At 37.7% G+C, this 12,952-nt stretch overlaps 1 protein-coding gene across 2 annotated transcripts in view; it reads right to left on the bottom strand.

Moving 5' to 3' along the window:
- The window catches only part of RTTN (rotatin), a 146,094-nt gene that overhangs the window by 32,260 nt on the left and 100,882 nt on the right, over window positions 1-12,952 (bottom strand). For both annotated transcript variants that reach the window (XM_030868151.2, XM_030868150.2), the window contains exons 35-38: window positions 11,430-11,523; window positions 7,071-7,263; window positions 5,399-5,489; window positions 2,087-2,240 (exon numbers count right to left, since the gene is read on the bottom strand). In XM_030868151.2, coding sequence (XP_030724011.1) covers window positions 2,087-2,240; window positions 5,399-5,489; window positions 7,071-7,263; window positions 11,430-11,523 — 532 coding nt within the window. The remainder of the gene's footprint in view (window positions 1-2,086; window positions 2,241-5,398; window positions 5,490-7,070; window positions 7,264-11,429; window positions 11,524-12,952) is intronic.

Here is a 12,952-nt window from a genome sequence, read left to right on the forward strand (position 1 = left end):
TTATGTAATATCTATATATTTGTACTTTACACATAAAAAGAGTAAATATAAAGCTTGCTAGCTTCATTTAATACAGGCTTAAGATGGTCAAATAAAATATTTAAGTTGAAAGTTAAATTAAAAACTAAAAAGCTATTCACATTTAACTTTATAACTGTGCTTGCTGAATAATTTTAATGTAATTTATTTACACATATAAATTAAGATATATAAAATTATATATGAAAATCATCAAATCATACAAATATATACCAGAAGTATAATCAATGTTTTATAAAAATCATTCAAAACTGTTATTTTTCCAGAAAAAAATTTAATTTCTTAAAAATTAATTATTTTAGTTAATGTTTAATGTTTGAAAGATATGAGAAAATAACTTTTAACCTAACCACCTGCTAAATATACATTCAGATATTACTGACATTTTTTCTTTTCAGCACTTGGTGTAATTAATTACAGGTTAAATAACTTTCATATACTTCGATATTAAAATATATACCATTTTTATTTCATTTTCAAAGCCCCAAATCAAAGCAAGGAAATCAATAAAACATCCACAAGGCAGCTGGTGGCAGCCAAAACATGCAGGCCACCTCTTGTCATGTGACTTTGGGATCAAGCATTAGATCAAAAGCACTCCAGTCACAGCCATGCTCGCACCGGCTTTTTAGCACTGATCTTGCATATTTCTCACACATGTTCCATGAGCTCAACGTCAAAGCTTCTCAACTGATACCTAACAAGAGAAACTAAATACTAAGGAATAAGATTTTATTGAGTAGAGTTGAGCTTTTGAGGGCCACAAGCCACTCTAACAGCTAAGATTTTTCTCCCCCATCCCTTTCCCTCAAGAATCACTTTTTGCTCCTTGTAGGGAGACATCACCCTTGCAGAGAACGCATGGTGTAACCTAATTAGCTTAGTCAGGACATCACTGTCACTTGTAAAATTTCCATGTAAGTAATTACTGCTGCTCTAGCACTGGGATAACTTAGTACTGATGAGACACTGAGGACCAGCTTTGCTGGGCATCATAAACCACTTCACTTACCAGACCTAAACCCTGCAAATCCATAAATTCAAAGGACTAAATAAGAATGAACTGATGGGCAAAGAGAATTATCACATGATCTATTACTTCATTATAAACTATTTTAGACAATTATCATATCTTAATTTTGACAACGAACCTTATTAATTTTCTGCACTACTAAGCTCTATGTTCAACGTTTCATCAAAGTATGTTTTTTAAGAATTCCAGGACTTCCCTTGTGGTGCAGTGGTTAAGAATCCGCCTGCTAATGCAGGGGACACGGGTTCGAGCCCTGGTCTGGGAAGATCCCACATGCCGTGGAGCAACTAAGCCCGTGTGCCACAACTACTGAGCCTGTGCTCTAGAGCCCATGAGCCATAACTACCGAGCCCGTGTGCCACAACTACTGAAGCCCGTGTGCCCTAGAGCCTGCATGCCGCAACTACTGAGCCCACGCACCACAACTACTGAAGCCCGCATGCTCTAGGGCCCACGCACCACAACTACTGAGCCCACATGCTGCAACTACTGAAGCCTACAGGCCCAGAGCCCGTGCTCCGCAACAAGAGAAGCCACTGCGATGCGAAGCCCACGCACCTCAACGAAGAGTAGCTCCCGCTCGCTGCAACTAGAGAAAGCCCGCGCACAGCAACAAAGGCCCAACACAGCCAAAAAAATAAAAAAAAAAATTCCAGACCTTAGGAAATTTCTGATACTGTATTCTAGACTTGCTTAAACTTGTTATTTAGCCATAGACTATAAGAATAATTACTATCTAATACTTAGTGCACTTTCTAACATTTCATAAAGAACTTTACCCTCATTTAAAATGACAGCACAGGGAATGGTCCTTTATTATACTACATAATTGCCTCAAATGGTCTCCTGGAACCACTTAAAATATCCAAACTATAAAACACATTATAAAAGGCTTCCAAAATACTGGCAAAGAACAACCCAAAATGTGACCTTGATCTGAATACCTGGTGCAAGGTAAGATACTCCTCCTCAGTATTATTTACTTTCATCCTAAACTAAAAAAATAAAGCTTACCTGATATATCTTTGGTGCATATGGTGAGAACTCTGATGATGTTTGTGATAAGAGGTTTCAGAAGCTCATCCTGAATCACAAGGTCAGGATCTACCAATAAACATGACTGAAGAAGCCTGGACAAAGAGGACAGGTATTCTAGGAGAAAGGATACCTATTCGAAAAAGGATATAAAGTAAGACAAAGCATGTCATATGAAAAGCCCATCTCAGTGATAAAGTATTTTAGTTCTCTATGCATTACAAGAAGTCACTTCTTTGTAACATAAGTTAATAAAAAAGTAATAAAATATTCACCATAATTTTTAAAGACTAAAATGAATACACAGAAAGCATTATTTTTCTCATAAGCTTGTCATTAATGGCCACATTAACACCGTCAATTATAATAATACCAAACAAAGCAATATTTCCAAAACCAAATTCTGAATTCTATTTAGAGAAAGAAAGTCTTCATATTTTTCAAGTAGCTAAATTGTAGAATCAATACTCTGGAAGAAGCAAAAATGGCAGTCCAAAATCATAAAATCTACAATTTTGTAAAGAAAGATTATAAAATACTCTTTAAAGTGTACAACTGATGGGTGGGAAAAGCCAGCTTAATAGCCTAGTTATTGCTACAAATAAAATGCAAACATGTCCAATGTTTGGCCTCAAGTATCCTTCAGCATAAAAATACTATTCTTAGTTACAAAAGAAAAATTAAATCTTCCCCCAAATTACCAATAAAAACATCTCTGGAATGTTGCTTGATACATACTAATACCATAAGAAGTATTAACTGGCAAAAGTACTTTAAAAAAAATTCTCTGGATATGTAATAATTTAAGAATAAACTGCGAGGACTCATTTGTCCACTATCCCCAAGCAATGAGACAGCCCATATAAATGAACTTTACAGAGATATTCTGAAGCCTCTGTCTCTTTCTGTACACACGTGTGCGCGTGCACACACACACACACACACACACACTCACAGTTTTTCCTCCCACCTTATTCGGCTGCTGTTGTGAGAGCAGGGACCATTGGGCGTTTGTGGAGGCATAGTGCCTCTATGGTAAATGGCCTCAGACTATTTCCAAATAGTTCTTCTGTCCTACTGCTCTTGATGAAAGGTACTCCCTTTATCTAATCTGCAGATATATTTTACATAAAAGTATAGGTGGTGCTATGCTTTTCCTGTTGGGTAGAATGCAAGCAGTTTGTGAAATTTAATTTCCTTATTGCTGTGAAGTATTTTTTGATCCCTTCATAGACTACACTACTGAAGTTACAGCGAGTCTGCCCTCTCCAGGTATGGTGTAACCATAAATAGATAAACCATGGGAGGTGAGGAAGCATTAGAGAGAGAACAACTGAGCTGTCAAAGATTCTTTTGTAAATTACCATACTGAAGATATAATCAGCTATTAATATGGTAGTTCACAAAGTAACTCTTTTTTTATGTTTGAAACTCCTTCTTCAAATAAATAGACCAACCAACTGACCCCATGCTTCAGAACCCTCGTACCTTGGCTGCCTGCAGGCTCGCCGTGCAGAGTCCTGCCCACACACTCTGCCCTCAACCCACGGCCTGTTTCCTTACCTCCGAGGCATCTCTCACATCTCACCTCCAGGAGGCCTTCTCTGACCACCACACAAGGAAAACATCAACCTGTCTCCCCTTTACCCGTCCTCATTTATTTTTTCCACACCATCGTCACCATCTGATAAAAGTTAAATTTTATTTACTGTTTACTGTCTGTCTCCTGTACCGAGGACACAGACTTCATGTGGGCAGGGGTATGTGTCTGCTTTGTTCACAGATGCGTCACTAGCACCTACAACACAATGTGGCAAAGCATATGCTCCAAAATTTTTCTGGAATGAATGATCTTCTATAAGGACAAAAAGGCAAGGACATTCAGTCTACATAAGGCCAGGGAGTGCAACAGTAAGAGCGTTGCTTCTAGAACCAGCCTGCGTGGGCTGGAATCTTGGCTCTGCCCGTTACTGTGTGAGTGACCCTGGGCAAGTTACTCATCTCTGGGCTCCAGTCACTTCCTTTATAAAACAGGGCCGCTAATGGTACTTCATGTGATTGATGTGAGGATTACATAAATTCACACAAACAAGCACACATGAAGGTTTGTTACTGTTATTATTCATTCATTCCACAGGGACTGAATGAGCACCTGCCATGGGAAGGGCACTGTGCCCGACACTCAGGACACAATGGCATGAAACAGGAAGGCCCTTCCTTCATGGAGCCCTGAACCCTCTAGCCCCATCTCCGCCTCGCAGATCCTGCCCTGGCCACTGCTTTCTGCTTCTTGAATAGGCCAGCTCTCAGGGGCCCTGCTATGTCCCATAGGACCAGCTTCCTCACTAAGTTCAGGCCACACGTCACTGTCTGAAAGACCCTCCCTGACCACCCTATGCGGAAAAGCCCTGCCCCCGCCCCCGACCTCACTTCCTGTCCCTGCTTTAGTTTTTCTTCTTCGACATCTAAGACATCATCAGGCACATATGTAGTTGCTCACTATCTACTCTCCCAACTTGAGGGAAAGGGTCTTTGCTTTATTCATTTAGGGAATATCCTGGTGCACAGTAGGCCCTTAATAAAGATTTGCTGGATGGACAGACAGAAAAATGGAGGCGATGGCCATTATGCAAATAAGCACACTCACAAATGAAAACACTGCAATGGGACAGTGTTTGGAAGATGAGGCACAGTGTTACCCAACCTTGTCCTGGGGGTCTGCCTTATTCAGAAAGCTCAAAGGACACAGCACACAGCAACAGAGACTGCTAGTCCACCTGTAATTACCTCTCACCCCAAATAAATCGTGTAGCCCTTCTTACAAAATCTGATTTTACAGTAACGTTTCTATTAGCAGCAACTACACTAAATATCTGTGAAGGAACAAACATAAATTTATTCTTATTAGACTGAGTTTTGAATATACACAGAATTTAGTCACTAAGTATTTCACAACTTCAATTTAAGTGGAAATGACAGAGACAGCCTAAAATCACAGAAGGGGAGGGTGGGCTATACAACATCCCCTTTTTTTAATACTGTGCTCAAAGATACCCAGACCCTTGATTAAACATTTCTAGCTGGTTAATGATGGAACCAGGAATACAATCTAGGTCTTCAAATCCCACTGCTCTTTTCTACCATCTACTAAGTAACCTATTTCAAATAACCTCGTCATACCACGTATATCCTGAGAAATTTTCAACCTTGTCCTGTGGTTAGTATATCAGCAGAATTTACGTTTCTGGCATTTAAGGGTAAACGAACGCACATGCAGACGCAGGCGCTTACCTGAGCCTGAGTGCGTTCAACAGGAGGTGACGCGGGCAGCAGGGCCTGGAGCTCCTGGACGCTTGTCTCTATGAGGGTGGCATCTGCGATGCTGTGAAGGACAGAGAAGGAACACCCTTCAGATGATCAGTATGCTTATTCCTGAAGACTAATTCGTGAGAATTTAAAGTTCGGATATAACCATGAACAGAATTCAAGAAAAAGGATTTTTATAAAATAACGGAAATAATTGTTTATAAAAAGTTACCCTACAATATTTCAGAACACAGGAAAAGATCTCATCAGATAAATGTGGGAAACAAGGAATTCTAAGAAAAATATCTAATGAAACTTATTAAAAGCAAAATAAAATATCATAAAGCCCTTTCAGAAGGAAAAGAAACAAGAGCAAGACCTTGGTGGTTACGTCCCTATTTAAAACAGGAAAAACATTTGCCAGGAAATAAGTTCTGATTTAGAAAGTAAAAAATAAAATAATGAAAAACAAACAGGAAAAAAAAAGTTAAATCAGAAATAAAGAAGAAGGATGGAAATATAAGCCTTTGCCAAGAAAGAGTCTTTAATACCTCTGTGCCCTCAATGTCACAACAGACTCTTAACTGACTCTGGAGAAGCAAGAATATTCCTAAAGCCCCATTCTGACCCTTTTTGAGGCAGGAAACATTCAAGAAGGAAAGACAATCAACTAGCAGTTTCCTTTTTTCAACTCTAGTAGGCATCAAAGTAGAAAAGATGACAAATGAATGTAAACAGAACAAACTCACACCCTGCTGCTTATTATAAGGGCAGAGTAAAGGAGTAATCACAACTGAGTGAAGGGAAGCAAGGCAGACTTCTTTCTTTTTAGACTGTTCTTATCCCAGAAAGAAAGCGAAAGCATTGTGATTTGGCAAAGAGGAGGAAGACATTTCAGACAGTGAATGTTCAAAGGCCAGAGACAGAGAAATGCAAATCAATATGTGGTGAACAGGAGGTAGGTACAATTGGCTAGAATAAACATATGTGAGGAGAAAAGGAACACTTAAGAGAGTATCCTAGACAACACCACTTTTAATCCTAACAGTAAACCCATTAACTAGGTGTTTATTAATGACACTTCAGAGATTAAAGTTACTTTCCCAACGCTGCAACACTAGTGAGAGAATGAACTCTAATTAGGACTTAAGTCAGACTGAATTCAATATCCTTGGCCTTTTTAACTATACCATATAGCCAATCAGAAAATCAGAAAAAGTTATGTCAGACACTGATTAATATTAGGTAAATGAAAGAACCAAATCATGATTTCCCTAAATTTTATCAGACTACTTTCTGATAAAACTCTCAGGCTCCCTTAACTAAGTAACTCCAAATGAACTTTAAAAATGACTTTTCAAACCAAGGACATTATTCTGATATGACTGCTAGGGAGATGAACCCCAAAACTCCTTCTTCCATTCTGAATGACCAAGGAGACTTGCATCATGTTCCTTGAATGTGGCAGAGGACAAATAAGGTTTCAGAACTTCGGAGTTTAAAAAAAATCAGGACGGGGACCTGGGGAAGCTTAATAGTCAACATAACAAACCCATCCAAGTGCTTTAACATATCTAAAATAAAAACTGTCGAGACAGTTCTGGCAAAAGCAAAAACCTGCAGTCTACACGCCTCTCTGGGAGTATTTATCTCTTACCTACAAAGAAGCTCTATGAGACGAGCTTGTCGAAAAGCATTTGCAGTGTCGCCTGGAGTCGTTGCCAAGAGGCTGTCTAGGAGGCTGCACATCGCGGAAAGAAGAGGCGGAGTGACAAAAACACACTGTCTGGGCAGAGGAGCAGAAAGGGATGAATCATGAGGAAGCCGTGGAGATGCAGTTTCATGCTGACCTATTATTGAAATAAGTGTGAAAATTATCACCATTTTGTTTACCTTGTGGTTATGTACAATATTCACAAGTTTTGATAATCAGAGGAAGTTCCTAAAATTGCCAAAGAGAGATGGCTGGGAAATTCCCTTAACTGCTCAACACACCTCAACCCCGAGGCCAGGGAGTCAGACGTCCAACTCCTCCAGAGTGTGAGTGTGAGTGCGTGCGTGCGTGTGTGTGTGTGTGTGTGTACATGCATGTACACAAGGGTGTGTGTGTCTACCTTGGGTGACAGTGTACTAGCCAAGACAAGAAGGGCAGGGCATGGTTTTGTGTCCCAAGCATTCAGACACTGAGGAACAAACAGATGCTCCACAATCCTTTTTTTGGAAACTCTAGGGGTCAGAAGTGTTTCAGAATTCAACATATTTTTACATTTTAGAAAAGTAATAAGGTACGTGTACCATATATTAATTAACACTTCCAATGGAATCTTGGGCATCAGCCCATAAGGATATAAATATTTCTGCAATGTAGCAGACACATAATCACAGCAAGCAGGATGAATACATAAGCAAATACAACCTCAAACTAGAATTGGTCAGATTTTGCAGCCAAAAATATGCAGGTAAGGGCAAGTTTTACTGCCACCTGTGTTCTGAGAAAACTTTCCATTTTCAGAGATTCTGGATTTTAGAATTGAAGATATGAGGGAACTTTCCTAGAAGACTCAGCAGCGTACTGCTAACAAGAAAGCTTAACCTGCCTCAAGATTCCCTCATGACCTTCGTTTCTTATTTCTTTTTTCAAGAAACATTATATTTTGAATAAATCAAACTTACAGAAAAGTACAAGAGTACAAAAATTCCCAATATACCTTCACCCAGATCCCTAAATATTAGTATTTTACCACATTTTATCTACCTACCTACATACCTTCTTATGAACTGTAAGCTGCACACAAATGCCCCTTTAATCCTAAGTTAACTTCCTAAAAACAGGACTTTGTCTTTTATAACCACAGTACAATGATCAAAACCAGGAAATTAACATTGATGCAGTGGTACTATCTAATCCATAGACCTTTTCCAAATTTTGCACTGTCCCACCAACATCCTTTACAGCAAAAGGAAAAAGTTCTTTTTCTTGTTTGGATCCAATTTGAGATCTGCTTTTCCTTTAGTTCTCATGTCTCTGGGTTTTGAACTGGAAGGATTCCTCAGTCTTGCTTTGTTTTTCAGGACCCGGACATTTTGTGAAGAACACGAGCTAGTTCCCTTGTAGAGTGTCTGATGTTTGATATTCCCTCATAATTAGATCTTCAGGACATTATATCTTCAGGACATTATATCAGGAGAAACATGATTCCTATTAGGCCCATTACAGGTGGTGTTAACTTTGGCCATTTGATGGATTAAGGTGGTGTCTACTAGGCTTCTCCATTACAAAGTCATAATATTCTCCTTTGTAAGTAACTAATTCCTTGGAGGAGGCACTTTGGAACTATTTACTGCCAAGACAGATTTGATATTTTAAACTAAACTGGGAAAATGAAATTTAGGGAACTCCACAGAAATAGTTCAACTGCTTTTAAGGGAAAATTTTATATATTCACAGAAGATGTACTACACGTCTTCAGGACTTCTAGGGCAGCATACAGAAGAAAAGAATACCAATAAAATAGGAGGGGCTTAACATTTAAGAAATTCAAAATCATTCAATATATTAAAAAAATTTAGTATTTTATCTGGAGAGAACTATCTCAGTTATTTATATTTGTAATACTCAAATATACTAACATTTTTATTTTGTAATGATTCTTTTCAACTTTGTAGATCAAATGTACGCTTATATATCATGAGACTCTGTTAAAGCCTTTCTTAAAAGATAAAAGGATTTTTCTTTTACAAAAGTTAGAAACTTAACTTAGGAATGAGAAGTTGGACATCTAAAGTGGCCCTGATGTACATGATAGGGAAAGTTCTTGTCATCCTGCTCTAAACCACTTTGGGGCACAGTAATTCCCTGGTTAATCAAGAATTAACAGAACAAGAAATAAAAGGACTAACCAGCTTCATGGAGAAATCCTTCACTGAGAATTCCAGCTGAGGGAACTATAATCTCATTATCACTAAAAAAATTTTATCTTAACACTATTTTAAAGAGACGGAATTTAGAAAGATATGTAACAACAAAATTGCTTTAGTCTTAAGGCTCACTGACAAAAGATATTTAATGCTTTCCAGTACTATTCAAAGATTCGTTGGCAGATTCAACAAAAAGGAGTAAAATACTTTTTTGTCAAATACATACACTGAAGTAATTGGCAAACAGTAAAACTGTGCATGGGGGGCTTCCCTGGTGGCGCAGTGGTTGAGAGTCCACCTGCCGATGCAGGGGACACGGGTTCGTGCCCCGGTCCGGGAAGATCCCACGTGCCGCAGAACGGCTGGGCCCGTGAGCCATGGCCGCTGAGCCTGCGCGTCTGGAGCCTGTGCTCCGCAACGGGAGAGGCCATAGCAGTGAGAGGCCCGCATACCGCAAAAAAAAAAAAAAAACTGTGCATGAACATATATTCTAAGCACAATCCTTGAAAGTAAAATAAATCCAAGTCAAGAATAATGAAATCAAAAAACAAACAAAAACCGCACAACTGTATGTTCACATAAAAACCTGTATGACTGTTTGTAGCATTATTATTCATAAAAGCCAAAAAGTGGAAAAAATCCAAATGTCCATCAACTGATGAATGGGTAAATGAAATGCAGTATATCCATATATATCCATATAGTATATCCACATGGTAGAATATCATTCAGTAATAAAACATGAATCACTGATACAGACTACGACACGGATGAACCTTAAAAATATTATGCTGAGTGAAAGAAGCCAGACACAAAAGAACACATATCGGATGATTCCATTTTTATGAAATTCCAAAACAGGCAAATCTATAAAGAGGGAAAGTAGATTAGTGATTGCCTCAGGCTGGGGAGAATGGGGGAGATCAGGAGTGATTGCTCATGGGAACAAGGTTTCTTTTTGGGGTGATGAAAATGTTCTAAAACTGACTGTGGTAATGATTGCACAACTCTGTGAATATATTAAAAAACAATGAGTTGTACACTTAAAATGGGTGAACTGTATGAATGTGAATTATATCTCAATAAAGCTGTTTTAAAAATAGTAACGTAACACACTCTTAAAAATAAATATTCATGAAACTCATTATCAAATTTCATTTCATGCTCTGTGTCCTTAGCCACTTAAAACAACCTGAGTTTGCTCCTTTTGTTCTTAAGAGGACCAAATGAGTACTTTCTATAATTAAACTCTTTTGTGTATTGTTAACATAAATTACTAAAAACCAAAACGAGACATTGTTTAGGAAGTTATGGAACAAACACTGTAATGAAAATGCAGAGTAAAGTCTTCCTTAAGCAAGTATCTCTGAAGTTTTAGAAAGCATTTTCTCTGCACATGCTTATATTTCAGTGTTTAAAATTACCTTCTTTTTAGGTAGTATATTCCATATAGGTTAGGAATTTAATGCTACTGAATAAAGGTCTATCTACCGACTTAGAAGAAACAAAAGTTAGGTTGTAATCTATATAAATATATAAAGCGTAAAGCATAATAGAGTTGGAGGCAGTGCCTAACACAAAGAGTAAAATCGATATATTGTCATTAATAAAAATAAATCCTAGGCTACTCATCACACATTTCTAACAAAATAAAGACTCAAAACACTTTGTGTGCTTTCAAATGAAAGCACAGGCTTTGCAAAATACTTATGACCCCATTCTCGTCACTTTCAAGTGGATTACTGTGGTAAATTGAGGTGTTTTCCCAAAAGGGGAAAAAAATGAAGCTAATTAATATTCATTAGTTCCTCAATTCAAACACCAAATATCTATTCTTACCTAATAGGAAACGATATGGCAATCAGACTGTTTATTTGATGGCCAAATTCCCATTTATTAGTTAAGAGTATTTGTTTTGTTAATTTCTGATATATTTATTCTATCATGTTCTGTGATATTTCGTTTTGTTCTTATATAGACAGTTTGTTCTGTGACTTATTTAATTTGGTTCTTATCTAAACATTTACTTTCAACATATCTGCCTGGACCAACTTATCATTTTTATTTTTGAAAGTAGAATGTCTTCCTAAAAGGATACCTTGAGCCACAAACTGGTCATGTGAGGCTTCAGGGAGAGGCGCCGTGCAGGGCACTACCGGCTGAAATTCAGTACTTGCCGACGAAGCTGCCACCTGGGGATCAGTAAAGAAAATCATTCTATACTCAGAACAGTCACTCGTTAACACTACTAATTGGAAAATGAAACACGAGCAATATATATACAAGATATCCTTGAACAAAAAGGTATATTACAAAAGTACACTAGTTCGCATAACTGGAAAATACTCCATATCTCGAGAGTTAAAACAGTGTTTTGAATGGCATTTTCTACTTCTTCTTATAGGACCTGTTACAGTTTATACAAATCAGTAACTCAAAGGAGCACAGTTTTGATCTGAAGCCCATCTAGAGTTTAAGGTCCTGATAAAGCCTCTTCCCACTTACGCTCAAATGTTGAAAGGCTAAAAAAAAAACTACTTTATAATTCGTTGTGTCCTTCGAGATATTTTGCGCTTCTTAATTCATAATAAAAGGGTTTTTTAAAGTTCCAAATGGCACACACAAATTGTAATAGTGCCTCTAAAAGAATCAGCAGAAGTATTAAAAGATTGTTCTCTACCTCTCCCCATGTCGCAAAGGAACTGTTTTTAAAAATTAGGCAATATCTGACATTGTTCTTCAGAATACATTTTTTGGAAACATTAAACATGACAGAAATTCTGTAGAAAACAAACACAATTTCACACACAGGTTTACCAATGAGCAGGCTGTAAAAGCCTTAAAACTGAAAAAGCCCAAATTGATGTCAAGTACCTCATATGTGGAAAATACTGTATCTTCCCATCAATTTTCTTTTCTCTGAGACAGCATGAACTTTCCATACTTGGATAAGCTCCAGGCCCGTGCATGTACACAGGTAAGCTGTCAACAGAACTTATGAATCAACCCTACCACAAACCCAGATACTGTACAGCTCACGATATTTGCATATTGATTACATATCTATTCTAACGCTTAAAGTAGGTACCTTAGACTTGATATAACAGGATGAAAACAAAACCCAAGGTTATTTTCATTTGCAGTTTCTGATAGTAAAGAGAATATAAATTTGAAGAAAATGGCACACGAAATTAATACATAGTTTTTAAAAATCCCTCTTTCAACTTAGGACCTCAATCGCCTCTCACCACTTCAAATATGACATTACAGTAATAAGAAATAAGTGACAGAAGCTGTAGCCAAAAAAGTAAGCTAAGCACATGAAGTCATCTAAAAATGAAGGCTGGATAAATCTCAGTCTAAATAAATCACTCATAAATAAGCATGTATAAAATGCCTTATTTGATATAACATTAGATCTACATAACAGGGAAAAAAACCTAAAGACATTTTAAAAATTATATTTACCTACAATTGGTTATAAGAGATGTGTTTTAAAAAAAAAAAAAACAGTTCCTGTCACTAGACATCCAGATAACTGTTAGCGTGTGAAGCAACAAGCACACACGGAGACTGACGTCACAGCCGTGCAGGAGCTGACGAACGAGCCTGGCTCCCGCC

This window comes from Globicephala melas, chromosome 13 (assembly GCF_963455315.2).
Source record: "Globicephala melas chromosome 13, mGloMel1.2, whole genome shotgun sequence".
Taxonomy (NCBI): Eukaryota; Metazoa; Chordata; class Mammalia; order Artiodactyla; family Delphinidae; genus Globicephala; species Globicephala melas.